The 27,898-nt window shown below is 39.3% G+C and overlaps 2 protein-coding genes across 6 annotated transcripts; both read right to left on the reverse strand.

Annotated features, from left to right (window-relative positions):
• Positions 1 to 8,028: 8,028 nt before the first annotated feature.
• Positions 8,029 to 13,058, reverse strand: LOC120106922 (uncharacterized). Of its 4 annotated transcripts, none has more exons than XM_039120012.3 (4): positions 10,222 to 13,058; positions 10,001 to 10,068; positions 9,807 to 9,892; positions 8,029 to 8,644 (listed from the first exon to the last, which is right to left on the reverse strand). In XM_039120012.3, the coding sequence occupies exon 1, from the start codon at positions 12,996 to 12,998 to the stop codon at positions 10,275 to 10,277; it is 2,724 nt and encodes a 907-aa protein (XP_038975940.3). In that variant the 5' UTR covers positions 12,999 to 13,058; the 3' UTR covers positions 8,029 to 8,644; positions 9,807 to 9,892; positions 10,001 to 10,068; positions 10,222 to 10,274. The 4 variants fall into 4 exon arrangements, with proteins under 4 accessions (XP_038975940.3, XP_038975939.3, XP_088571721.2 ...); XM_039120011.3 differs by having other exon boundaries at positions 10,140 to 13,058; XM_088715595.2 differs by having other exon boundaries at positions 8,029 to 8,647; positions 10,140 to 13,058.
• A 3,081-nt stretch (positions 13,059 to 16,139) lies between these two features.
• LOC120103790 (26S rRNA (cytosine-C(5))-methyltransferase NOP2B-like) lies at positions 16,140 to 26,592 on the reverse strand. 2 transcript variants are annotated; one of them, XM_088715597.2, is made up of 17 exons: positions 26,321 to 26,592; positions 26,047 to 26,207; positions 25,892 to 25,955; positions 25,640 to 25,773; positions 25,457 to 25,540; positions 25,183 to 25,257; positions 25,024 to 25,095; positions 24,848 to 24,921; positions 22,998 to 23,050; positions 22,216 to 22,325; positions 21,410 to 21,478; positions 21,234 to 21,311; positions 20,257 to 20,349; positions 20,087 to 20,166; positions 19,897 to 19,996; positions 16,640 to 16,914; positions 16,140 to 16,462 (listed from the first exon to the last, which is right to left on the reverse strand). In XM_088715597.2, exons 1-17 carry the CDS (start codon positions 26,502 to 26,504, stop codon positions 16,423 to 16,425), a joined length of 1,746 nt encoding a protein of 581 aa, XP_088571723.2. In that variant the 5' UTR covers positions 26,505 to 26,592; the 3' UTR covers positions 16,140 to 16,422. The 2 variants fall into 2 exon arrangements, with proteins under 2 accessions (XP_088571723.2, XP_088571722.2); XM_088715596.2 differs by having other exon boundaries at positions 20,087 to 20,349; positions 26,321 to 26,583.
• Between the last annotated feature and the right edge of the window lie 1,306 nt (positions 26,593 to 27,898).

Below are 27,898 nucleotides of genomic sequence, written 5' to 3' on the forward strand. Positions count from 1 at the left end.
CGTCCTTCTGGCAACCCCATTTTTTGGTAGGCATGGTAGTACAAAACGTTAGCTGAACTTCCATTGTCAACTAGGACACGTTTTACATCAAACTTATTTACAATCATGGAGATGACCACAGCGTCATCGTGGGGGGTCTCAACCCCTTCCAAGTCCTCGTCCGAGAACGAGATGACTTCATCAGTACGCGGGCGCTTTGGGGAGACTCCCTAGGCTGTTCCTCCTGTCGAGGCTCCTCCGATCATATTGATGGTGCCAGCGATAGGCCTGTTGTCGTCCGGGTTTTCGGGCGGCGTAGCGTTTTCCGTCGGCCTCCTTTCCTCACGTCGGTTCCTCACGAACCGGTTGAGTACTCCGCGGCGGATGAGCGCCTCTATCTCATCCCGGAGCTGGAAGCAATCCTCCGTGTCGTACCCACGGTCTCGGTGGAAGCGGCAGTACTTCCTGGGATTGCGGGGAACTCCCGTATCCCGCATAGGAGGCGAGGGTCGAAAGAAATCCTGACCCTCGATTTCCATCAAGATCTCGGCCCGGGGGGCATTGACAGGTGTGTAGTTCTCGTACCTCCTTGGGTACGTCCGAGGCCGTGGTGGAGACCTTGGTCGAGGTGGGGTCCTCTGCTGAGCTCGTCCCTGCTGCCGAGGGGGGCTCCTCAGCCGTGGGAGGTTTTTCTCTCGACGGGGGGATCGGCTTCTCTGTCGGCCGCGCTCCTCGCGGCATTTCTTCTGCTTCCTTGAGGCGGGCTCAATCGTACCCCGCGTGGAGGCAACTGCCTCCTCGGCCTTGGCATACTTCCGGGCTCGGGCCAGCATTTCGGTGAAGTCGGCTGGGAAGCTCTTCTCAATAGAGAAGAGAAATCGATAGGAGCGACTCCAGTCTTCAGAGCCGACATGGCTATTGACTGGTCTAGCTCGCGAACTTCCCACGTGGCGGCAGTAAAACAGTCCAAATACTCCTTGAGGGATTCCCCCTCCTTCTGCTTGATGTCCAGGAGGGAATCTGACGTCCGCCGTTGGCGTCGGCTGGCAGCGAAATTGGTAGCAAATTGCCTGCCGAGTTGCTCGAAGGAAGATACAGTGCTCGGCTTTAGCCCAGAAAACCAAAGCCGGGCTGTCCCTCGAAGAGTCGCCGGGAAGGCCTTACAAAGTACGGCCTCTGAGGATCCTTGTAGGGCCATGAGAGCTCGGTAGCTCTCCAAGTGGTCGAGGGGGTCGGTGGTTCCGCTGTGGGGCTCCACTTGAGGCATCTTGAACCTCGTGGGGACCGGCTCATCCTCGATCTGGCGGGAAAAAGGGGATTTGGTGGTGAACTCAAAATCTCCCTCCTGCCTTGCTTTCTTACTGTGAAGCGCTTCAATCTGGCGCTCCAAGTGCTCAACTTTTCTGTCGAGCTCCCCAACCCGTGGAATCGTCACCGTGGTTTGCTCCGGCTCACGGTGGTCTAGGGCGGATTCAGCTTCAGAGGGTTGGGGTCTTCTGTTGAGACCTTCCCCCGGTAACTCTCTCTGGGGGGAGGTCTGCCCCTTATTGTTGGCTCTGGAGGAGCCATGAAAGTTCTGGCCTGGAAGAACTGGGCCATTAGGGGGAAACTCCGGCAGGACCTGGGCCTGCGGGGGGAGCGTTGGTAAGGCCTCCTCACGCCACAGGCCTTGAACGGCGGCGGCCAAGGCCTGGACTTGCTGCACCAGGACATTGAATTGCTCCGGCTGGACCTGAGGAATCGGGTCAGCCGGAGTAGGCGAATTCTGGACAGGACTCTGTGGGGGACGCCGGGAGATGTTGGAGGCTCCCTTACTTCTCAACTTCATGATCGCGACTCGGTCCCTTCCTCTAGCGCCAACTGTTGCTGGAAATTGGACCCGGGGGCGGTCATCCGTCGAGGAGAGGGAGCAGCGATGGGTGCAGGAGAGCGGCGGTCCGTCGGCGGGCGGCGTCCTCCGTCGGGGTGCCTGCAGAAAAGCCGGTGGCCGGGTCTTCCGGCGCCGGCCCTCCAATGCTTAAGTCAGAGGGAGGCAATCAGTGTATAAAGGAGAGAGAAAGCAGTATATTTTGAGTTTTCTGTGTCCAACCCCCCATCTGAGAAGCGAGGGTTCCCTCTTATAGGGGGGTCGGTGTACCTGTGATGTGATGGGGCGAGGCCGTCGTACGGCTCGGCATGTTGCTTGGACTGGCAAACGATCAGACGAATCATTGCATTAATGTCGAAAATGAGGCCGTCGTACGACCCGAGCCGGCACGCGATCGGATGAATTATTGCATTGGTGTCGGAGGTGAGGCCGAGATCGGAGACTTATCACGGTTGATTGGACTCCACCGAGCTGATTTGCCGTGGAGAGCCACGGGTCCGTAGACAATAGGAGCCATGCGCATTAATTGTTGAGTAAGCCGGAGGTGCGCATTAATTGTTGAGTAAGCCGGAGGTGCGCATTAATTGTTGAGTAAGCCGGAGGTGCGCATTAATTGTTGAGTGAACCGGGGGTTTGCAGAGGTCATGCGTAATAAATGCTGGGACAGTGGCAGGATATGACCCTTGGCCGGACCTCGGAGGGGTACGGCCGTTGTAGGTGGTCGACGAGGACAGACCTTTGAGGTCGGAAATTCTCCAGGTCGGAGGTTCTGAAGTCGGACGCCGACCTCAGTCGTCCGAGGTCGGCGGCCATGCGGCCTTCCAGTGACGGAGTTACTATATTTATCGGGGAAAATTGTATTCCCCCAACAATTATTGGTCCAAATCATTTCAGAGTTAGAAAGCTCATTGGTCCATAAGAAACTGAATTAGGGATCCTATTTTCATATGCTAGCACACAACTTGATTATTTTCATATTCTAACCTACATTTTGTTGGAACTATTTTCAAAGATTACATTCAAATCGCTAATAATTTCATTCAACAAAAAAAAAAAATCAAAGCATGTCGAATAATTTCAAAATTTAAGTAATATAAGAATGAGAGAGGCATGCATGGAATAAGGCATATGAAACACTATCCTAAGAATAAATTTAGTCCTCTCATGCAACTATATGGCAAGATCATCCTTAATATATAAGAAACCTGGCTCAGCCCACATCCTTCTATCAAGAATATGATCGCATCAAAATCTGACCCAACGTACTCCTTCAATTGCTTAAAAAAAGGAAGTAGGAAAAAAATATTAAAGAAAAATTTTGAAAAAGGAGTAAGAAAAATTTGGAGCGAGCGAGCATGTGCTCAAACACCCATAAGGCTAAACTGAGCCTAGAACTCATAGATGTCAACAGATGCAAGTGTATTTACATTTAAACATCCAAAGCGGGATGATTAAAATAATGGATTTAAAGATTTGAACCTTTTCCACGAGAAAATAATAAAATTTTCTAACAATCCCAGCAACCCTATACCCATTTTCTACACTAGTCTCTACCCATTGCTATCACAGTACCATTATTCATTCTCACCTTATTCCATATATGCATTTTGTCCCTTCTTCTATTTGCTCCTGCTTATTCTTTTGATCAGTTGTTCCCATATAATTCATACATCCTTTTACTCCTTGGTCCCTTCATCCTTCTAGAAGCTATATAGTCTTACCTCTAGGGTCAACGTAGCCAAGATATCAACCCCTCGTATCCATGTTTCAATTCACATGAGTCAACAGTAGCCATACAACCTCCTCCTTGTGTGCATGGCTACTATGATCATTCTTTCATCCATCTATACATTCTACCATCTTATTATCTTTTTACTTATGCACTTTTATCTTATAAAACTTTTTTTATTATTAGACCTTCTATTTTTTCTAGAAAACCAAATCATGTCCATACTTATGAATTTTTTTCCTTAGCTTACTACTTATAAAAGTATTCGGCTTAACCCATGAATCTCTCTATATAGAACTCTTTATTCATGAAAAGAAACCAAACCTTACAATCCATGTAATCCACTCAAGTGCTAGGAACTCGATTCTCTCTCTTCTCTCCTAATCTTCACTCTTTTAAATGTCTTTAAATGCAAACCTTTAGGTTTTCCACCTTTTTTGTAAGAACCTTCTTCCTTCCTTTTAGCTTAACACCTTGTCATCTGAAGAAGCCATGGTTAAAGAATATAGATAAGCTCTATCATGTTAGAATTTAAGAAAAATTAAGGCTCATTTAGCATTAGGTCTAGGGATCTCTTAATTCTAAAGCTACCCTATATAGGGCTTTAAATTCCTCCTTCAACCGCATGTCTAGATAGATTTTATAATAATTTAGAGACAAATGAAGTCAATAAGGTGATCAGTCTATCCTTTAATAACCAAATAAATGATTTGTGGTAAAAATAATATTTTTTTATCTAATAAGATGTTCCTTGTTGCCATTAATAAATTGATTGTCTTCAAAAGTTATTCATAAAAGAGCATGCATCAACTTAGCCAATATTAATATATGAAACCAAAATTAGTACTTCCTACCCTTCCAACTCAAAGTCTCCAGCCCTCTTATACCTCCACCAAAACCAACTGCCATACCATCCTTGATCTCAATAAGCATCTAGAACATTCAAATTAGAAAATCCACAATACTAGTTGCAAGTGATGGCTTGGAAATTGTATAACAAAGATGATAAGAGTGCAAAGTGGTGCCAACTATAGAAGTTCTATTGGTTGGGATTGTTGGAGCTCAATTGCTAATTCTCTATTAGAATGATATAATGCGAGACTCATGGCACTGAACTGGTGGAAATTAGAGCTCCTCTTAACGTATTTATAATCCATAATAATTTTTTTTATCATACATTGGAACTTGGGATTTATACATTTAACAAAAAGTAATATTTTCTAACATCAATTACCAGCTTCAATAAATGCATAGAATAAGGGATGCAAAAGAAATTGATGATAAGAATCATGACCATTATAATGAGAGGTCTCCTTACAAGAACAAATTTTATTTTTAAACATTAGGATCCAAGTCAATAGAATAAGAAACAAAGCAAATGACTATGAATTACTGATCTAGCTGTTAACCATGTTTTTGGCCTTTTCATTCAATCAATAACAATAGTCACATGTATCTTAATATATTTGGTCAATTATCAAAGATTTAGCGAAAATATGATATTTATTATGATTATATTAGCAATATCATGCAGCACTTATTTAAGCTTAAGATTCAATATAAACTTATTCCACAAATCAAAAATCTATCTACTTTTTAAATTTAAAGTTCTGAGTTCCTGCTATTTCTTAAGAGTACACTCAACAACTAAATCTTGTTTTATGATGTAATTAACATTAAAGGTATTGTAATAAATATTATCACTACAGATCATTTTATTTATAGGCATTCTTTTGACACCAAAATGTAAGCGAAGTAGCAAACCATGTAGGCCAACTTGTTTTCTCATGATAGTTATTGTAATAAGCCTCCCCACACAATACTTCTCCTTTACAAGTTTAGATCTATTGCCAAATTCTAAATTGTGTACAAAGCCATTAGCAAGTTTACTTGAGAAAATCCCCAGTAATGAGGAAAACCTCAACCATAGAGACTATCTAATGATTTTGGCATGCAGGGCTTCAAATGCATCTTAATTGTTTGTTATATTTCATCCTTAACATCATCTTTTATCCTTTGTTGGTTTTAGATTTCTATATTGTGCCGTATAATTTTTCTATTTAAAATCACAAATACATGGCCGATTTGTCTCTTATGACAAGAGGGATGGGAAGTGGTGATGATATAACCTATATTGAACAGTTATTGCAAATTTGACAAAATGACCAGCATTTTACAATGATAACTTATTTTTTCATCTCCCGGTATTGCAATTTAAATCCTTAATGGACATTAATCCAATAGCTAGACCAATACATGTTATCAAAAAATGAGTAAAATAATTCAACACATTAAGTGTTTTACTTGAAATAATTTATGTTTAAAATTATTTCTTAAAATCATCAAAGGCATTTAATTTAAAATATTTTGCTTTATAATGTTCATTATGCTTTATTAAATTATTTCAATAAAAATGAATAATTAATATTTAAAAATTAAATGAGATGGATTATAAATATTTGGTGAACAATATCATTATAGAAGTAACAGTAAACATGATTTAACCAATTGAAAGACCAAACAAGATAGCTTTAAAAAAAACATAGCAATATATAGTGATTACTTTCTATCAAGTTAAAATTTCTCTAATATACTATAAAGTTTTAGGTTCATTGAACTAAAATTGATTTTGGTTGTGGGAAGAAAAGAATTATATCATAATTATACTATAACGTTTGGCCCACACCAAGTCCAATCTCGCTTGTGCATCGCAAGGCGATGGCTCAACGGGACCTATGACGAGACTGGGCTTGGTGGCCTTCTCCTCCGCCGTAGGCGGCGGCAGGACGTCTGCCGGCGCCACCGCTCCACCTCGGACGATGGTGCCTGCTCCCCCATCGCCGAGTTTGGGTGCTTCTGAGATCTCCTCATTAGAATTGAACGATAGCTGTGGCCGTGCTCATCGGCGAGTGCTTTTTCTCCTCCAATGGTTTGAGAGGCTTGTGAAGTAGGCTCCCCATCGGTGATGTAGTCGAAACTAGAGAAGGGAATGGCTCCTCGAGCTGCCTCCCAGCTTGACAGGATACTGTGGATTCGAGGACATGGAGGAAGATCAAGGGGGAAGCAGACGAGGACGGGGGACGGGAAGAAGGGATGGAACCCCATCGTCCCCCTTTTTCTTTTTTTTTTTTCTTTTTTTTTTCTCTCTCTCATTCTTCCCTCTTTCCTTTCCTTTCCTTTCCTTCCCTTTCCTTTTTCTTTTCTTTTTTTTATTTTATTTTTACAAGCGGCAAACATATAACGAATGTGAGTACAGCTCAAAGAATGAAACAATAAAAGACATACAGCAGAGCTAAAATAGAGTAATAGTTCTTCCAAATAAAATCTCCGAAGTGATGAGCTACATAGGACGCCACTCAATCCACCATACCGTTGGTCTCTCTAAACACATAGGTTGTCCGAGAAGCACCACATTCGTCTAAGAGACGACAAATGTCATGGAGCAATCTCTTCCTCCTAATAGCACTCCTAAGACTCTGGATTCTCTCGATCACTATCGCAGAGTTTCCCTCAAGAATGATACGGTCGTGGAGCAATCCCATCTCCCATTGTCCTTTGCTGGAGGAGCGCCGAAGAAATTTTGGTTTTAGATTGGTGGAAAGATTCCTTATAAGCCCCTGGTTAAATCAAAAATTATGTATTAGTCTCCAGGTTACAAACCGGGTTCGTATAAACCGTCATAAATTTCCCGACTTTATTTCATAGGGAGTTTTGTTAGGAGAAATTTATCCCAGTCCCTATTTTGAGCTTAAACTACTTATAAATCCTCGTGTTAACTGAAATGAGCTTTAAAATTTTGTATAATTTAAAAACTTTCTAAAAATCTGTTTTAATTCCTGGGTTTAATAAATGATTCATGCACTAAGCCTTACTTATATTCTGCCCTAATTATTACCATCTATGACTTCTTTCTAAAAATAGGTACCTATGAAGTAAAATGTTTAGTTAGTGGGGTCCTATAGAAGGACCAAGCGAATTTGAAAGTGAATCTGAAATTGATGTCTACCCTCCAAAAATTGCTATCGAATTATTTGTTAAGAGAGACTAAGTAAAAAGAGAGGCCTGCCATGAAAATTATAAGACCGTCGTGTATGTATATATATTTTCCTTTCATGTTACTATTTAAGTTTCATAAAATCAAGAGCTTGAGATATCACTCAGAATTCGATGGAAAAGTGCTAGCTTGCTAAGCTTGTAGAATTCTGGTAGTTGTAGCTAGAGGACCTGTTTCAAATCCCACCTTCACTATGATTAGAAGGTTAGGGGCATATGAGGAAAGGCCCTCGCACTTGGTGCAGCCCATCACCTAAGAGTTCTGAAAAGAGACACACACACACACACAAAAAAAAAAAAAATCCATAGGCTTAGAAATACAGCCGAAGAAGAAAGAGGACAAGGTATGATGAAGAATAGTGTTCATACATGAGGCCAGAATCTAACTGAAATGCAATCCTTTTGTAGAAACACCGATGATCTTTATTGCATTCAACAATTACCTCAAAGTAGGTTTCCCCTGAGCAAAATTACTTTACAATAGTTATTTCACATAATTTGTTTACTTTTGCTAAAAGAAGCATAATCAGGCATCTATATAATTAGATCGATCAACAGCCAAAAGCATGTTGGCATGCATATCAAATGATATTACTCTTATTGCAGTCACGGCAAGATGAGTATCTGAATCTGCTCCTATATTAATTTCTCCGCAGACATGCCTGAAGACCAGCAGTGCAAACTTCACACACCTGCAAATATTGTTAATCCAAGTCCTCCAGCAATGGTGCACAGCAAATGGATAGTTGATTTGCAGTGTTTCCCGCTAAACCATTCTAACAAAAACATCCTTCACTGCTGATACAGCTAGCGCTGCCACTTGAAGATTCATTTGTATTTATTTCATGCATCAAGGTTAGCCATTTGAAATACCTTGGTCTTTGAAATCTTGATATTCATAAACAAATTCAATCCTTAATTGAATGAAATGGCTGTAAAACTTGTTGCATCTTGAACACCATTGGGGAACATTTTACAACTTGAAGATTTGTATCAACTTGTTAGAGGATCCAAACCTGCTATACAAGAAGAAAGTTATAGGTTATCCATGTATCTTTTAGGCCCCTTTTTAAATTATGTTTCATTTAAAATTAACAAGGCATCTTATATCAAATTCATTTCCACTATTGACTATTCTCTTGTACCAGATATTTTAAATTACACTGCTCCTCCCAGTGTATATGCTCGGAAAAAAAACTAATCAAAGGTTAACAATATCTACAAGGAACTTAAGCTTAATGCCAAAAATCTTATGATGAGTTTGACTCGTATATATGATAAGAGATCCATTTATGAGTTACACCACACATACATAATAACAGAACATTACAAATAGCAGAATAAATAGTAAGAAGTGGAAATCATGAACACAAGTTTACCGTCAATAGGTCACACGCACAAGTAATTAAATCAGATAAAAAAATGTGCCAAGAAGTAGCATCATTTGACATTTCAGAATTAATATCTTTCTATCGTAACTGAAGTATATTCTATTCTGATTGAGATAACCAAAACTGGTACTTTAGAAACTTAATGATCTGTGTCAAATGTAAGATTTATATGGCATGAACTCCTTTTCGAGTATAAGCAACTGACCCTTATCTTCAATGTTCTTGTTTAGTGAAAACTGGGCCGTCTCTGAAATTCAAGCTGTTGCCAGCATATTACTCTCATCTAGATTAATAAAATGAAAACTTGATATGTTATAAACCTAATGGCTGCATTAAATGAAGAAGTGTTAAGCATGAACTCCATTTCAAGCATGAGCAACTGGCCATTATTTTCAATGTTCCTGTTTAGTGACAAACTTCTCTGAAATTCAAGTTGTTGCCATTATACTGTTTAAACAAGTACTTTTCATCCATTTCCTTAATCATGCAAAGACTAGAAGTATTCTTTTCACAGCTTGATCCGCCAAGACAACAGAACCTTGCCTTCTGCTATACAAACCAGTTTACCAAATTGAGCCACGGAGTCCAGAAAGACACTTTTGAAATATTAACTTAGTGGAGTTTAATCCTCAGTGAGCTTGGCTTTGAAATGAATTTACACGGAGCATAAGAAAATTTCATTGCATAAAAGTAATCAGCTGTGTTGTCTAAAGTAAATTACACAATAAAGAACAACCCTTAAATCTTATATGACATGTCAAAAACTGTAGAAAGGAATAATTCTTACCACTGTCACTGTACTTGAAAGTAGACCATAAAGTAAATTCCTAACTAAATTGCTAGTGCGCGTTCAGCCAATATGAGTATTGGATCCTACAAATAAAAAAGTTTAAATTGTTCATTAGTATTAAGCAAAATGAGATTACAAGGCTTTGCAATGAGTCGAGGTCTAAGATTTAAAATGATTGAGGCAGAACATACAGGAATGCAGTCCAGTTAATCCACCAACTAGGAACAGTTGCACCAGGTTTTGGTGTAAGAAGCTCCGGCTAAGGTTTAGAAAAAGCACAAGTTATAATCTTGTACAAAGAAAATGAATCAAATTATGACTCATTCTTACCTTCATCATGATCTTTGCAAAAATGCTGAGTCCCTCTTTTCCCAGAAAACCAGATGTTTGAAACCAAAAATAATATATTCACCTTTTCAAGATGGCATGAGAATCTTAATGAAGGAGATAGTCAGCTAGCAAAGATCAAACTTGACTTTGCTTTTGTTGCCAATTTGCTCTATCAGGAAATTCTTTGATCAGCATAGCATATGTTTGAAGACTTGGAGAGCGATTCCTTTCCTCCATGATCGATAACATCTCGGAACAGGCATCCACATGGCCCTTTCTTAGCAGGCCATCAATAAGAATTTTCCAGGCAATTTCATCACAATTGTAACCCCCGCAAAGAGTTTTGCAAAAAATAAATTTAGCTTTATCGAATTTCCCTTCATCACAGAGCCCGGAAAGAAAAAGCTGGTATGACTCCAATTCTGGTAGATAACCATATTCTTTCATGGAATCAATAAGTTCCAATGCTTCTGAGTATTTTTGTAACTTGCAGAAACAATTGACAAGAGAGGTATAAATATCTTCATTGGGAGATATACATCTCTCTTTCATATTAGAGAGCAACAGATTTGCTTCTTCGAACCGCTTCTCTTCACAGAATCCTGACATGAGGGCTGTGTACGTGTTGATACTAGGAGTGACACCATGTCTTGCCATCCCCTCCAAAAGCTCAAAGACAGTATCAATCCCTACAATCTTCCACAGATCACCATTGTCAGAAGAGATAGTACTTTCCTGCTTCCTTCTGAACATATGTTTGAGTAAATTAGAGTAAGTCCGGTTATTGGGCATACATCCAGAATCAATCATGTGCTTGAGAGCCGAGAAAGCATGATCCATCTGTCCCATACTACCACACCCATCAATCAAAGTATTATAAGTCACCAAATCAGGAACAACCCCTTGTTTATTCATCTCTACCATCACATTTTGTGCCTCTACTAGCCTTCCTTCGCTGCAATAGGCATGAAGAATTGCAGTATAAGTGAATGCATCAGGCCCATACCCTGACAAAGCCATACGATCCAAAATCATCTTAGCCAGCTCATATTCTCCTTCTTTCAACATGTTGTCAATAATACTTGTATAAGTAACGGTTGTGGGTTGTACACCCTTTTCCAACATTTCATCTAGCAATAACAAGGCATCCTGCCATCGTTTTTCTCTACATAAACAATCCATCAGCGGACTGTAACTGTAAGAGTTTGGCAAGCAGTTCCTGGAGACCATTTTCTCTAGAAGCACACGAGCATTATCAATCCTTCCCACCTTACATTGCCCATCTATTAGTGCATTGTACATCACATCATCCACCTTTACACCTTTATCTTCGAGAGACTCAAAGAGAGAGTGAGCTTCTTCAACTTTCCCCTCGTTGCAAAGGGCACCAATTAAAATAGTGTATGTATGTTGGTCAGGGACCACATCATTCCTTTCCATCAGATCAAGCAACCTAAAGGCGCTATCTATATGACCCTCCATGCATTGCCCTTGAATCAACGTGTTGTACGTAACAACATCTGGAGACAAGCCATTCTCAAGCATTTTACTAAACAAAATCATTGCCTTGTGAACTTTTCTCTCCCGACAAAACCCATATATTAGTTCATTGTAAGTCCATGCATTCGGCTTACACCCATTCGACTCCAATTCTAAAACTCCAAAAGCAGCATCAATCTTCCCACTCTTGCAATACCCATCAATCAGAACAGCGTAAGTCACGACATTGGGAGCCAAACCCTTCTCGAACATCTTGTTCAACATAACCTCTGCATCCTCAAGCCTCTTCTCCTTACACAGGCAACCGATCACCACCGTGTAAGTGTAAATATTTGGCTTGCAGCCCTTCTCCTCCATCTCCTGAAACAAACTGAACCCCTCTTCCCTCCTCCCCAACCCACATAATGCCTTTATCAAGACCGTATACGTATGTGCATCCCGACGGCACCCATCTTCCTCTATCTCTGAGAACAGCGCCAAAGCCTCATCCATTCTCCCAGCCTCACAGAGCCCATGGATAAGAATGGTGTATGAGACCTCATCCCTCTGACACCCCTTCTGCCGCATAACCTCAAACACCTTGACGGCACCGTCCACATCCTTACTCCTGCAGTGCCCCAGCATCAATGAATCATACGTAAACTTATCCGGTCTCAGCCCCGCATGCACCAAAGAGCTTAGGTACAGCTTTGCCGCGGCAACGTCCCCCAACCGGCAGCAGCCACTGATCATCGCATTGTAAGTCGGAAGGTTCGGCAAGACACCAGCTTTCCGCATCTCCATATACAAATATTTCATGTCATCAACCATCCCGAACCTCGCCAGCGCCAGCAACAGCGTGTTGTAGCATCGGAGACCGAGCCTGAATGCCGTGCCACCACCGCCGGCGCCGGCTTCCCGACTGATGGAGCGGAAGACGTCGAGGGCGGAGCGCATCTCGTCCACGGAACCGGATGATCTGATCATGGACGTGATGGTGGTGGTGACGAGGCGGAAGGAATTGGATCGGAGGAGGAGGGCGAGGAGGGAGGCGTAGCAGCAGGCGGAGTGGCGGTAGCCGGGGCGGCGGGAGGCCCAGCGGAAGAAGGCGAGGGCGGTGGGGGGGTCGAGGGGGAGGGTCAGGAGGAGGTCGGAGACGAGGCGCGGGGTGAGCGAGGGGGCCAGGGCTTGGAGGGCGGGGCTCTGGGGCCAGCCTGGGCGAGAGAGGAGGGCGGAGAACTCGGTGCAGGGGTCGGGGTGGAGGGGTGGCGATGGAGGGAGAGGGGAGGGGGAGGAAGAAGAGGGGCGGACGAGGAGGTGGAGGGGAGAGGGGGAGGAGACTGCGGGTTTGGGGAGGAGGGACGTCCATCTTCTTCTCATCGTCTTTGGGTTGTTTCCTCCTGTTAATGTTACTGTGGGGCAAAGGAGTGGGAGAGGATTCGAAAAAATTCTACTTTTAGGCAAAATTCTACTTGGGATGTACCAAAAAAAAGAAAGACAAAAGCTTATTCAAGAATAATAAAATTTAATAAAATAATTTAAAATTCTTTTTGTTCACAATTGCTTAAGTTGGTGTTTTTAATGCCTGTAATATGGATATTAAAAAATATTAATGAATATTTATGTTATTGTTGACTGTGGATATATGAACGATTTTATTGTCATTTTGTATCTAGATAAATGAAGCATTTATATTGCTATTAGAATGAGGGGCATGTACTTGTTATTACGTTTTTTTTTGTTGTTACTTCGTAATTACCAATAAAAAATAATTACATGATTTTTATATTATTTAGATTAAAATATAAAAAATAAATTATAAATTAATAATATTTTTGCATTAATATTTTTTGATAGTATAATAATATAATAATAATTAATATTATTATATTAGTTTATTATAATATTAAAATTAAAAGATTTTGATAGTGCAAATAGTTAGATAATTGAAAGCAATATGCAATATCTTTTATTGTCATTTTTTGTTACTCAAAGTACTTTCTCAGTTTAGTTAGCAAATAGATGTTAAAGTTTAATAATAGCAAACAGCTTTTTATTAGCTCTACTATCAAAACTCTAAAATCTATAATAATGCAGAGTGAGGCTTATGATAGCTATTATAGTTTTGATATGTTCTTGTTACAATAGTTGTTATGCAAGGGCAATAATAAAAGTCATTTTAAAAATATAAATTATTTATTTATTTAAAAATGAAACATGTGATGCAATAATTTAATAAAGATAACCAGTAAATAGTGATAGTTATTTAATTCATTATATCTATTAAATGGAAATTCAAAAAAATCTACATCATTATATGAAAAATTGAGCATGCTACCTCATAAATTTCAAAATGTCTGAACTTTTCAATATTTTGTAGAGACGTGATCTCTACAGCAAAGCTGGCTTGGGCCTCTTCGGGCATCATTAAAATCCTCACCGCCATCCTAATTCTCCCTCGATGAATTCTTTCGACAAAGGGAATTGATGTGTAGGCTTCCAATCCATCACCCATGATAGTTGCATTAATATTATTTTGGCGATCAATCTTGAATAGGATTTTATAAATATATGGTTGAAGAGAAAAGAGGCATCTTATAGATTTCTGAAACATTGGCTTCTCTGATTTGTTATTTCTAGAGTTCTTCTTCCACATCATTTTACGTTATTCTTTATTTCTGGTGTATCTCATTTTTGTTCCTGGATGCAATATTTGTTTATTTCTGTGTTGTTCCAAATTTGATGTTTGAGTTTAGTGGCAAAAATAATTGCTTTGATTTATGTGTTTGCTTTGTAATCGCTGGGATTTGTATTTGTTGAACAGAAACTTTGTTTCTTTTTCCAAATACATGTCTGCACCATTCATGGTCAAACTTGCTTGCACAAATTACGAGGCCTTCAAGCGGTGCCCGATTCTTTATCTATTTCTGTTCCTCCTTCCACCTTGTAACGATCCTATTATGACAGTCCTATTGTCTTTAAAAAACCTTTCTCCTCTTGCTCCCAAAAATATTTTCCATGGAGAAGATGAGAACCTAACTATAGGCAGGCTCCAGGGGATTGGCATGCCCCGGTCACTGAACTAGAGAGAGGGCTTCATTAGGTGTGAGCAAAGAGCGGGCACCAGATGAAAGAAAAAGCTCTCATGGTGTGATCTCATGATTCTCATCTAGTTCGTCATCGATGCTGGAATCTTCAGGCTCACAGATCGGAAGGCCAACATAGCAGCCAACCTTTCCATCATCCTCTCCCGTATCATCTCTGTCCTCATCAACAAGACTAGTTGGAAGATGTTATTTATCTTCATTGAGCTATATTTAAGTGTCTATACAAAGAACACCATTGGATCATGATCAGCCTCAAATAGTCTTATGCTACAGTATCTCCTAGTCCATATAGACTATGGATTGAATACCATATGTAAGAACACAAGATTTCATCTAAAACAACTAGCAGAAAATCTTATTTAAATTCTTTAGTCTTATATAAATACTTAAAATCTACCGAGTATATAACTAAGTGGGACTAAATACACATTTGCACAGATCCTGATATGAAGAGTTGGCGGGAAGAAACGACAAGCAAAAGTATTGCTTTAGAAGCTCTAAACCTTCAAATGGTTGAATTTAATAGATCCGGAGATCACAATCCTCATCGACTAGGCTTGTTGCACCAAGAAAAAATAAAAACAAATAAAAACACTCTTGGATGTTATTAGTGGCTCTCCCCTTAGGTTAGACCATATGATTGTGATAGTTTGGGTGAGATAGGCAAAATATCTCCTTCTCAATTTTTTCAATATAATAATTAAGGACTAAGCTAGTATTTTCTCTTTTTTTACTATTTAATTGGAGTTTTATGGTGGAGGACACGTGGCCATGACAAAGGGAGAGTCCTACTTTGATGTGTGTCTTCATTTAAGTTTTGGCATTTTCCAGAGAGGAACATCTCTCATTCTCATTGCTCATACCAACTTACCAACTTAACAGTACTAGGGATTGGTGGGCAAAGGAATCCCGGGCTGTAGAGACGCCATGAAGCTTATATGCTATGACGAGCCGCCTATGACACATACCAGGATAGGATGCCCAACCCAAGCACTTGATTTTGAACCAAGCATTAGCCGTTGCCCTTTGATGGAGAATGGTAAATCATAATTTAAGAACCTCACCTAAAAAAACTAGCCGAAAAATATTGTTTTAGATTTTTTAATCCTATAAGTATCCAAAATTCTTTCGGCGAATAACCAATGTAAAACTAAACACATACTCAAACCAGCTCAGCCCCAAAATTTTAACAAAACTTCGAGAGTCAAGGAGTCCACAAAAATTTCAGCCACATCCCCGAGTAGACCTCACCCAACTCCAAAAGACAATACTGTAATTGACCGACGGTTCCAACACCTCGTAGTGGCAACTAGAAAACCAAAGAGTGGAGTCTGGAGGCGTTGGATTTATATCTTTCTAGCCGCATTGCTTCAGCCTCCGAAGAATAAGAAGACAACAAGAATCATAATATCAATAGCACAAGAAAACGCTAAATAATTAGATATATATCATGACGAGTAGAATTATTTTTTTAAAAAAAAGTGAAATAATAGCACAAAGGCTCAGGATATATTATAAGCCTGCAAATAAGACTTAACTATTTCGAGATACAAATTTTCAGAGTCAAAATTTGCTTTGCCCCGACCTGAATCCAGTTGATAGGTCCCAATCGGTCGATCGAGCAGCCGAGGGTTTTTTCCTCCTCCCCACATCAATTCAACAGCTTGTTCTCCCTTGCTCTTCCAATACCATGCTCCTCAGACCTTTCTCTTCTTCAAGGATTTCCTTTTCTCCTCTCTGTTTGTGATCCATTTGTAAGGTTACAAAAAGAAAATATTCATTCAGGACAGAGGATAATCTGCTCTTCAATTCATAATTTAAAACTCTAATGTAAATGGGAATCTGATGGAAAAGCTAATATCATGTCCATAAATGACAGGGAGATAGGAGGATGCAGATCCCTGAAGCCCTTACCTGGCTTGCGAAATTTCTTCTCTAGAAGCGAACTTCCATTTTTTCCTCAGCTTGGGTTTGGATGGTGATACCTTTCCTTCGCTGTGGGTTCCGCTTTTAAAACCAATCTTTTTCTTTCCTTTACCGTTCCTTGAATTTTTGAGCTGCTCAGGCTTTCCATTTGGGGCATCCTTCCGTAGCTTCTTATCGTCATCGATAGCTGCTGCCTCTTCTGTTTTTTCTGATGTGTTAGGAGCTCCTGGAGCTGCTGGTTTGGAATTGCTTAGCTTCTTCAACTGTAGGAAGCATTATGGCATTAATCAAGAAAGTTAGATACTATATCAAATAAACACTTGGTGGCAATATTACCAATTGTTCTACATGGAAACAGAGATATATGCAAGCCTTGCAGAGGAGCATAATTCGGACACATGTGCAACTCTGTCTGCACAGACTCGAATTGATGGGCAAAGAAAGCCGAGCAGGATAAACTACTGAAAAATGAGGCCTTTAAGTATGCAACCCAAAAACAGATAATTTGCTCAGATGTCAGTAATCTGAGGAATGAAGTTGTTTTGACATATGGAAAAGCATGGAAATTTGGAGATACTAGAGCTTCATATTGATGCATTCAAAAGACTTCAATATGTTTCTTCTCCTTTTGATTGATATTTTATATTTGCAGTTATACATTATTTCACATAATGATAGAGCAACTCATAAGTTCTATTAAGTTATTAAAGTACAGTTTATTTGGAAGTTTAAAACTGATGACAGAGTAGCTTCAATGGAAGATTGATTGAAATAAGGCGTCGATCACAAGTCATGGACAAGTACTCCATGATAACTTGGATCTGTTATGCAAGAAATGAGTAGATAAATGGAGAGTTTCCCAAAGGGATCAAGGGGAAAGGAAAGAGGTGAAAGGCATGACCAGAGTGTTGTGTGATAGACCATAAACTGAAAGTTAAGGGAAAGTTATACAACAGTAAGGGTGGCACTATGCAAAGGGAAAATGCAATACGGACCAGGACACTCAAGTGGGCAAAATTAGGATTAAGTTACCCTCAAGGAATTAAGGTTTTTCTTCTTGTTTTTTGGGTGCCGGGGACCAGGAACTACTAAATGTTAAAAGTAGAAAGAAAAAGAAATTCATGTATATAGAATGATACATCGGAATGTGGACTGAAATTGCAGGCCTGATTTCCCCTTTTTGTTTGTGTGATTTACTGATACATCGGAATGTGGACTGAAATTGCAGGCTCGAATTCCCCCCTTCTGTGTGGTGATTTACTGCTTTTTTTTTCATTTGTTTGTTGGGTGGGATGGCGTCAATGTGGGCAAGATTACCTTAATTTGAGGTGGAAAACTTGCTGGAATGATGCTCATATCAAACTTTAGCCAAGGGAATAGAATTAACAAAGGTTCAATGTGAGGCAGGATGTATAAGCGGCAAATATGGTGGAAGGACAAGATTGAATTCTTTCGGTCATCTGGGAAGAATCGCCTAAAGTCTTTGCAGGTTTCCAGGATACCTATGCTGCACAAGCCTCGTGGTTCAAAATATCAGAAAAGGGATAAAAATGTGCGCTTACAATTGAAGATTCCCTAAAAGTAATATAGATCATTCAATTTAAAATGCATGATCCCAACTATTACATGTAGCATAACCAACTTTTACTAACTATCAGAGACTTGTTTATGTAACTCCCCCACACTTAAATTAAAACGATGCAAAGAAGGCCCATGCTAGCAAGAAAATCACTGAAATTTGCTGGCATCAGAAAGGGATGATTGTCTAATTATCAGGAACTTAGGCCACCATTAGTAATTTGCAAATGATTTGAAAGCTACTCCTAACCATAAGCCAACATATCAGCTCTGTCCGAACTTATACAAATTAACCCTTTTTTATGCCATTCAAACTTCAATCCAAGTAATTCAATATGGTAAAACAAATTATAAATCATAAACCACCATTTTTTTAATATTAGTTACAGCTCTTTCATTCCTTCCCACCAATGTACACCTTTTGTCAAATCAAGCATTTCCAAATTGTTCCCCACAATTTCCATCCAAGATGTCTTCCATCAAACCTTCTTGTTCAGCCATTCTACACAAATTCATGCAACTACAACCAAGGCCTCTTGAGATACTAGTTTAACGTGTTTAGGAAACCCAACAGATTTCCATGACCTCGTCTTATACCAAATTGTAAAGTTTTCTCTAATATAATTATTCACAACATATCCTTCTAAATCATAACACGTATCTGAGAAAGCAATTTCATTTTCATATGGATCACCTTAAACATATGCACCATTTTTATCATGGAAAATTCTAACCACAATGATATATCAACCTTCTCATTTTGCAGCTTCCAAACTCATATGGCTTGCAGATCCCATGTAAGACTTCAAATTTTTATTAGCACTCTTCTGTCCTTGCAGTCTTTTGGTTTAACTGATCCTAGATAATAAATCAAATTTTAAGGTAGATTTTCAGACATCAATTATGCTCTGTGGCTTTCTATGTACTTCCAGTTTCCATTTCATTGTTATTTAAAACCTTCCCTGATCTTTCGTCCATCACATTAATTTTAGCTACAGCACATGTTCATCTTCTCCATTAGCAGCATTGTTCACAAACAACATGCACCATTCAACCTCTTCTCCAAAACTAATTTGCAACAGGTCTGAAGAGACGAGCAATTAAAATATCTTCAGTGCTTCTTCAATCACATCCAATCTTGGTGTATAGTGTGTGCAATTATATAAGAAAAATTGTACTCCCTTATTTTATAATTTATATTTGACCTATTTTAATCTATCTATGTCTCTCAAAGTTATTGTATTTAACCAATGCTCATACAACATCTATGAATCTTCAAAGAATTAATGTACTGCCAACTTTTTATTCGTTAAAATGGCATGATATGTGCTTTATTAGTGCATACGATAAGAGAATAGTTTGGTGTTTAATTCATTTTAAGATGCTCTAGATAAATTCTAATTTTATCAGTCTCACAGGATGTGATTCATGGTCCTATATTAGCTTAATTAGTCATGCTCCCTATGGAATCCAAGATACATATCAACAATAAATGATATTATTACAGGTGCATGAGTGCAAGGCAAAGCACAGCACTAGTTCATAGCCAAGCAGTCAACTTTGTACGCTGTAAGCATGAAATAACACAAGATACTATCTTTTGAATATAATTTACCAAAAAATGAGTTGAACCTTTTCCATTTGATATATTTTAGAAAATCATTTACCTTCGCCACAAAAAATCCTTCCATGTTGTTTACATGGGGATAAAACCGCCTTGTTTTTTCCAAAGAGGGATGAAACCTATGCTCCCTAAAGCGGATGAATCTGGACAAAAAGAAACTTGCAATGAAGTTCAAACTATTATAAGAATATAATGAACATAAAATTTTACTAAATTCCTATAAATTAACATACCCTGAGCGACCAAAGTCCAATCCACATGGCACAATCTTTACATCTCTCTTTCTAAGTGCATAGTCTATAATAGCTTCATTCTGCACAATATAAAGGAATGCCTTAAAAAGATAACACATTAATCTTGAATTTTGATTAAGTGACGAGGCATTCATGTTCTTTATACAAACCTCTGGAATCATCACAGAGCAAGTTGAGTAGACAACATATCCCCCTGATTTTGAATTAGCATCCACTAAATCAATTGCTGCTAAAATCAGTTGCTGCAAGAAATATTAATACACAATCAGGAGACCATTATATAATAGCCCATCTGAATTTGAATATTTGGAGAGCATAAATCAGAAAATATACATGAAAAAATAAATAGATAATTGGATATCAAGCAGATGGTTTTGATAGGTGAGGTGGTAATAGGTCCCAAATAAGTCCCTCACCTGATAAACAAATCAAGAGAGACTGTTCACAAATATAAACAGCTGATACTTTTTTCAGAAAGTCATGGAGTAGCCCAAGAGAAATAATATCATTTTTGCCACTACAGAATGGATTAGTCCTAGTCCAGTAACAGAGACCATTTGTCAGCATGGTGTACATGATATGTTTTTCGGTATCAGCAGTAATGTTAAACATGATAAGGAATGTGTGATTTGTTTAGATAAATCAATTGTTCTTTTAATTAAAAGATATAACATTAAAAGAATCTAGAAAATAAGAACTTCGGTCACTTTTGCAAATGTTAGCATGTATTATTGTTTCTTTGACAACTCTTTTGTCTCTCATTGTGTGTGCGCGGTAGTAGTTTACACAAGAAAACATAATTTAATTTGCATGACATGTTTCAATATTATGAACCTTAAGTACTAATAGGTTCTCTAGAATCTAGATTAATGTTCATACTTCATCTAGAGAAACATTAAAAACATTTAATCAAGTAAAACTAGAATAAGAGCAGCCCTAAGCTCAACCCAGCAACAAACGACAAGCCTTTTTAGGGATATCACCATTGCTAAGTGCTTCAGAGGACATGATAACAGAAAAAAGAAATGTCAATCAAGTCTCAATCCTAAAAATTGGAGAAAGGCATGATCTGATATTTTCATTAGTGTCAAAGAAACATCACCTACTAAAGAAAATGCAAATTTACCTTTTGAAGAAAAGCACAATTTTGTACATCTTCAATGGACTTGGATGTTTTAATAGATTGTTGATCTGGGCATACAGTCTTCAAAGAATAAAAAGGTAATGCACTTATTAGTTGAACAGTTCATACAAAAAACAAGGAACTTCATGCTGTGATAAAAGGTAACTTGCTAAACTCACCCCAGTGCCGGTGCAGGGGGCATCCAGTAATACTCTATCAACAGAATTTAATCCGAGAATCTTCGGTAGCTGAACTCAAAAGATACCACATCATAAATAATACTTCAATTCTCTAGTTAACCAATGCTCTATCTCTTGTATTCAGCAAAAACAATCCTCAGTAATTATTGCAATACTTTGTTCTACTAAACAAGCAATTATATCCAAAAAATCATTTTCATCATTATAAAACAGATGAAAGCATGCAAACGCAAAGCACCCAAAAAGACACCAGGTCAATGAATGATCTATGCCGACACAACAAATCGACGAACCCAAATTCACTCGAGATAGATATTTAGAAAAATGAGCAGAGACATTTCTTTGAAAAAAAATATATTAATCAAATGAAAATAAGAATATGGTCTGTACAGCATGAGATGTAACAAAACACATCAATCAAGAACACTAAAAAAGATACCAGGTCGATGAATGATCTATGCCGACACAAAAAATCGAAGAACACAAATTCACTCGAGATACTTAGAAAATGAGCAGAGACATTTCTTTGAAAAAAAATATATACATATTGATTAAATGAAAATAAGAATATGGTTCGTGCAGCATGAGATTTAACAAAATACACGAATCAAGAACACCCTTAGAAAAACAGAGATTAAAAATTTCAATTCATTTAGTTTTAAGAAAAGGCACAAAGCATAAAAGCCACTAAACAGAGAAGATCAGCCAGCTATTCATGTTAAGAAACAACAGCATACAGCTGATATTCAGCACCACATAAAAGGTAAATTTGTCTAAAAACTAACCTCCTTCCCATCATAGTTGCACACTACAGTGTTTGTCACACCCATACGATGTATGTTGGCTAGTAGTGACTTCAGCCTTGGTTCCTTGTACTCATTTGCATAAATTACTCCTGAAATATTGAAGCAACTTTCAAGAAAACATTTAAAAAATAGAGATAATGCACAATGAAATAAACAATGACAAAGAAGATTAACAGCTTGGAAATAAAAAGGCCAATGTTAGCTCAGAAAAACATTGATTTGATAACATGCCTATCTAATCAATCATTAGAGTTTTCAGTTTTAGGTTATGGGACCATCTACTAATCAATTAATATGCAAAAAATAGAAAAGGCAGATCCTTATCTGCAGCTGCATCTCAGATAGGAAAGATGAGATAAGGTACACATAATGAAGGTTTGTATGAGATATCTTTAAGTTGTGAATTACAAATAACAAATACTTTTTTGAATTATCAAGATTAGCATCAGCTCCGCTTATACATTTCATAAAATACAGAATTTTTTTAAGGAAATTTGGCCACCATAGTGTTGTTTACAAAAAGGCAACTCAGATTAGAAGATCACAAGTACTTCTATATCATTGATACTAAATTCTTTTAAATATTAGTATGGAAAGATATATTGTGTGCATGGCTACAACTAGGGTGGCAATTTCAGACCTGGGCCTGCCAACCCACTTGAAGCCATCCGAAATAATGTAAACAAGATTGGTAAAACTAATTTAAAGAAGTATATCAGTTAGGGAAGCAACCACTTAAGTAGAATATAAGTTGCACTTACCAGTGTTCTTCATAAGAGCTGCAATGTATGTTGTCTTACCACCTGGAGCAGCCCTGAAGGAGCATATAATAATATTATCAAGCACAAAAATGTGGAACAAAACTAACATGTAACATTTAAAATTGATTTTTTTTTTTTTGGAAAACAGGATAATAAAGCAACCAATCTTCTTTGATAATACTCAACCCCTTTAATTATCAACTTATAGATTTAAAAACATTTAAACAGTGCCTCATTACTAAGACATTCCCACTGCAACAACCACTTGAACAAAGACAACTTCAGGGCACATGAAGATGCCTGCCAAGTGCATAAGAGGAACCAATGCTGCAACCGTATCTTGATGGATACTATTGCAAGCACAAACCATTTCAGATTATCATCAAACAGATTGCGTCTCAAAGGTTTCATTTCTTTCTTTAAGTCAATGTTTCAGGGTTTAGTTTCTTTGTTTCATAGAATTGACTAGTTTGGGGAAGCTCAGAAGCACATCATCATTTTGTTACTTGGGAACATCTTTTGTTTATCACTACAAATCAGCATTAAGATTATTCTTTGCCTATAAAGGTGTATTGGAGCTTGAAGCTTGGAAGCAATAAGCTTGAGAGAAAGAGCCTAACCCCCCTTGCTTAATTAAACAAAGTGCAACCTGTAAGGTTTAGATTAGGGTCGGTGGAACCATCCTGAACTGGGCGGTTCCGGCCATTCTGAGCCGTACCGGCAGCTCACCGGTACGGTTCCGGCAACGGAAACGAAAACTATTGCCGGAGGCCGAGAAGAAAAAGGAAAGAGAGGAAAGAAAAAACGAGCGGGAAGGGAGGAAAAGAGAGGAAGGGAAGCCGGCGGAAGGTGGCGGACGCCGGCGAAGGGTGGCGGATGCCGGCGAAGGGTGGCGGAGGCCGGCGCCGGGGGGGGGGGGGGGGGGGGGAGGTAAGGCCGTGGCCGTTTTTCCTGTTTCGAACGAAACAGGGGAACTGGTCCTACCCAGGCGCCGGCCTCGGCCACCATCCGTCGGCCTCCTTCTCTCTCCATCCCCCTCTCCCCCTTCTCTCTCTCTCTCTTTTTCTCTCCCACAATCTATGTCGTCTGCTCCTCTGTCGGTAAAGGCCTAGCACGGCATGACACGGCCCGACCCGTACCTACTTGTGTCGCCTGAAAACCGGTACGGTGCCCAATATCGGTTCCGCCGACTCTGATTCTTATTAAAGTGACCAAACACCTACTTCTGCCAGAATTAGATTCAAGGTCCCCATTTTTCTCGAGTTACGTACTGTAACAAGTTCCACCTTTTCTACCAAACAATGTTAGAGTGCGAATGATAAAGATGGTATGAAACTCACATGGCCTAGAAGCAAAAAATTATATTTTGGGGCCAGCATTTAGTTACAACATCACCACCTACAAAGAATATTGGCTCACAACTGATTTGCAGTTTAACTTCAACACCCGGCAGAGGAATCGGATTGGGTTGCGTACCAACTATATTTAAATCCACATGTAGTCAAGTTTGGATTGAATTTGAAGTCTAGTCAGGGAAACCGGGCACCTATGTTGCCTTTTCCTAATTAACATATTTTTCTTATGGTGAGAAACACAAGAGAATTTATCGTTTTTTCAAACAGGGCAGTTTGATTCTAGACAGTACCCACAAGTCTGAGTCATCATAAATGACTCAACGATATTTCTAACTTATTCGATTATGATAAAATCTAAAGTGGCCATGCTTTATGCAATTATGTAATAAGAGTTTTCATTTGTGATGAATAACAGTTAACTGAATGAAGAAGGAATGAAGTTCTCTGATACGAGAATAAACAACTTTCTTCAAGCATAGGCCCAGGACATCTTACGCCATATCAACAATTCGTTCCTTTTCTTGGGGAGCAAGAGCCATAACAGGTAAAAAAGAATTTGCAGCTTGTCTCTGCACAAATATTAGCCTTAAAATATTAATCATCTTGCTCAAGAAAATTCAGAAACACTGATGGAGAAAAATAATAAGATCATTATAGAGTTGCAACATTACCATGTAGTGCCCAGCCAAATATTCAGGTGTTGCACCAGTTGGCACTTGTGACTCATACACAACGAGCCCAACCTGTCATTTTTACATCATGAATGGCTCTTTGTACTCTCAGTAACAAATTTATATGTGCAAATTAAACAACTAAACAATCATTTGTACCTTAGACCACTTCCCTACTGGGTCTAGATTCACCCCTCTATTTATTAGAACACCAGCAAGATCCCGCCTCCGAGTCTATACCAAAAACAAAATATGGAGTGATTAAGCACATACAACTAAATAAGCAACTTACACAAAACTAAAAAAGAACAGTGTTAAAATCTACATGGAACTTGCTAGATGAAAATTATCTATTTAAAGGCAGCACAAATGGGCATAATGCCAACTCAATAATTACATTTTCATTAAACCAAAACAAATATGCAATGAGTACCTTCAAAGTGTTTGTACGCAAGCATTCAGGTCTGTTCTTCTCAAAAGCCTCCAGTAGTTCAATGAGCTCAACAGCTGGGAACATCTAAGAGAGAATAAATTACAAAAAGTAAAACAATGGAAAAGGCAAGAAAATCGGTAATTGTAGGCACAAAGACCGAGAAAAGGCAGAACTTCTAGATACCTCAATGAAAGTATCAGCTAGAAACTCATTATAGCCATAATAAGCCATTATGTCCGCCTTAAGCTGATCAATGTAATCCTTCCGCGAGGCACCCTCCTGCCTCAGAGTCTTGAAATTTGTGAGCACACGGACAACTGGACAGACAATAAACCCAGCAGAATTCAATCAACCAAAAGCAAATGAACCGTTTGAGAATTATCTGGAAAAAAGCAATTTTGAAAGCTCAGAGTATTGGAGATCAATCCTACGCACTCTCTTTTATCCTCCGCTGGAGATTTGAAAGGTTTGGTGGCAGACGAGCTTCTTCTTCGAGCTCCTGAAAGCAATATTTCCCACAAAAACGAGCTAATAAATCCAAAATTAAGCCAGAAATAGGCAAAAGAAGAAGCAAATTTACTAAAGATAACCTCTTTTGTCGGCAATCTGAACTCATCCGACTCTTCCTTTATATTGAGCCTCAATTCCTCATCTGCCTCCAACTCTGCCCTCGCTCTCGCCTCATCAATCGCTCTTGACTTCGCCTCTAAATCAGACTCGTCCGACTCTGACCTCAATTCCTCTCCTTCCTCTGCAATAACCCAATAAACAATAACAATAAGTCCCGTCCCCGAACTCTACTCCCCAAAAGAACACAAGAATGAGTATGTATGTGTGTGTGAGAGAGAGAGAGAGAGATGGAACCATCGCTGCCTCCAAGGAAGTCATCGGTGAAGGGATCCCCATCGGAGGAGACGTCCGATCGAGATTGCTCGTCGTCGAGGTCGGACACTTGGCTGCCGTCTTCCTCCTCCTCCTCATCGACCTTCCCCTGCGGTCTCTTCTCGTTCTTCTGGGAATTGGGATTCGGAGGCTTCGCCATCGGCATTTGGTAGCAAAGAGGAGCGGGCGAAGAAGAGAGCAACAGCGAAGGGGGCTTGGGGGAAAGAGACGAACAAACCCTCTTAACCTTTATGATTTCCAACGGAACCGGAGATCAGGGTAAATTTTAATAAATTTAGCCGAGGTTTACTTTTGCCCAATAATTCAACGCATAACTTAACAAAATATTAATTAAATCATTAATTTTTAACAAGACCCAAATATCATATGAAAAAAAAAAAACCAAAATAACCTTTCAAAAATGTTCTTAAGGTTTAGATTTATTATTCTTGCATTTAATATTTTGTAAAACTTACACTCCCATCGATTTAAATTGACAACATTAGTAAAATAATTTATCTATTATAAAAAATCAAAATTATTTCTATAAAAAAATAGGGCTTTTCTTTCACTTTCCTCATTCTCGAAACTCTTCAAAGTATTGTATCTTTAAGAGTTTGTTTTTTTTTTAAGATTAACAGGGTAGGGGTTATTTTCCGCTTTACCACCCCACCACGAGTATCCCTTCTCAACGAACATTACTTTTCGATGAGCGATTAACAACAAACTTCCTTCTCAATCGATATCCAATAACAAGCATCCTTCCCGACCACTCTTCGTCCTTCTTGATCAAGTTTTATTCTCGCTTTTCTGCCCACCACATCATAGAGGTCAGGGATATCAATGTATTACTTGCTAATTTTGAGTTCTATTTATGTAATATTGTAGACATGATTTTTTAACATTGTCATTGTAGATTTCTCTATCCACATATGGAGCTATAATAGTTTTGACGGCCTATCATAAAAAAGATATAAATCAGTATGTGCGTGAGAACTCTTCTGATGCAGCACCAGTGCGGGGAAAGAGGAGAAGAAGGAAGAACAAGAGAAGGAGAAGGAAGAAGAGGTTGTAGAGACGCATGAAGAATAGAGGAGGAGAGGAGAAAAAGAGAAGAAAGAACGTAGGGGGAAGAAAATTCCAAATAACTTCATTAAAATCCTAATTTGAAAGTCTTTCGTTTTTTTTTTTTTACTAGGGGGGTGAGCGGGCGGCTGCTTTGAGATCCGTGCTACATGGGGTGATCTTTGGGGAATTTAGTCAAACAGTGCTGGTGGGGTGAAATGGCCGAGGCTGGGGGAGGAACGCCGGCGCCGGCGGTGTCGGCGAAGGCTGGGGAGCAGAGTAAAACCACTCCTAGGAATGCGGCTAAGCGTCCTTCGTGGGCGGAGGTGGCGAAAGGCGCGCCGAGGCAGCCGGCGTGGATCTGCCATCGGACTCCCTCCCGTGACCTGGAAGAGTTGCAGAAGAGATTCACTGAGGTAGTCGAAGTATCGGAAGAGGAACTGGAAGACGTGCGGTCGGAGTGGAGGAGCACTACAGTCCTTGTGAGGAGCTTGG

Source organism: Phoenix dactylifera, chromosome 2 (assembly GCF_051530095.1).
Source record: "Phoenix dactylifera cultivar Ajwa chromosome 2, Ajwa_hap1_PhDact_Kaust_v1.1, whole genome shotgun sequence".
Taxonomy (NCBI): domain Eukaryota; kingdom Viridiplantae; phylum Streptophyta; class Magnoliopsida; order Arecales; family Arecaceae; genus Phoenix; species Phoenix dactylifera.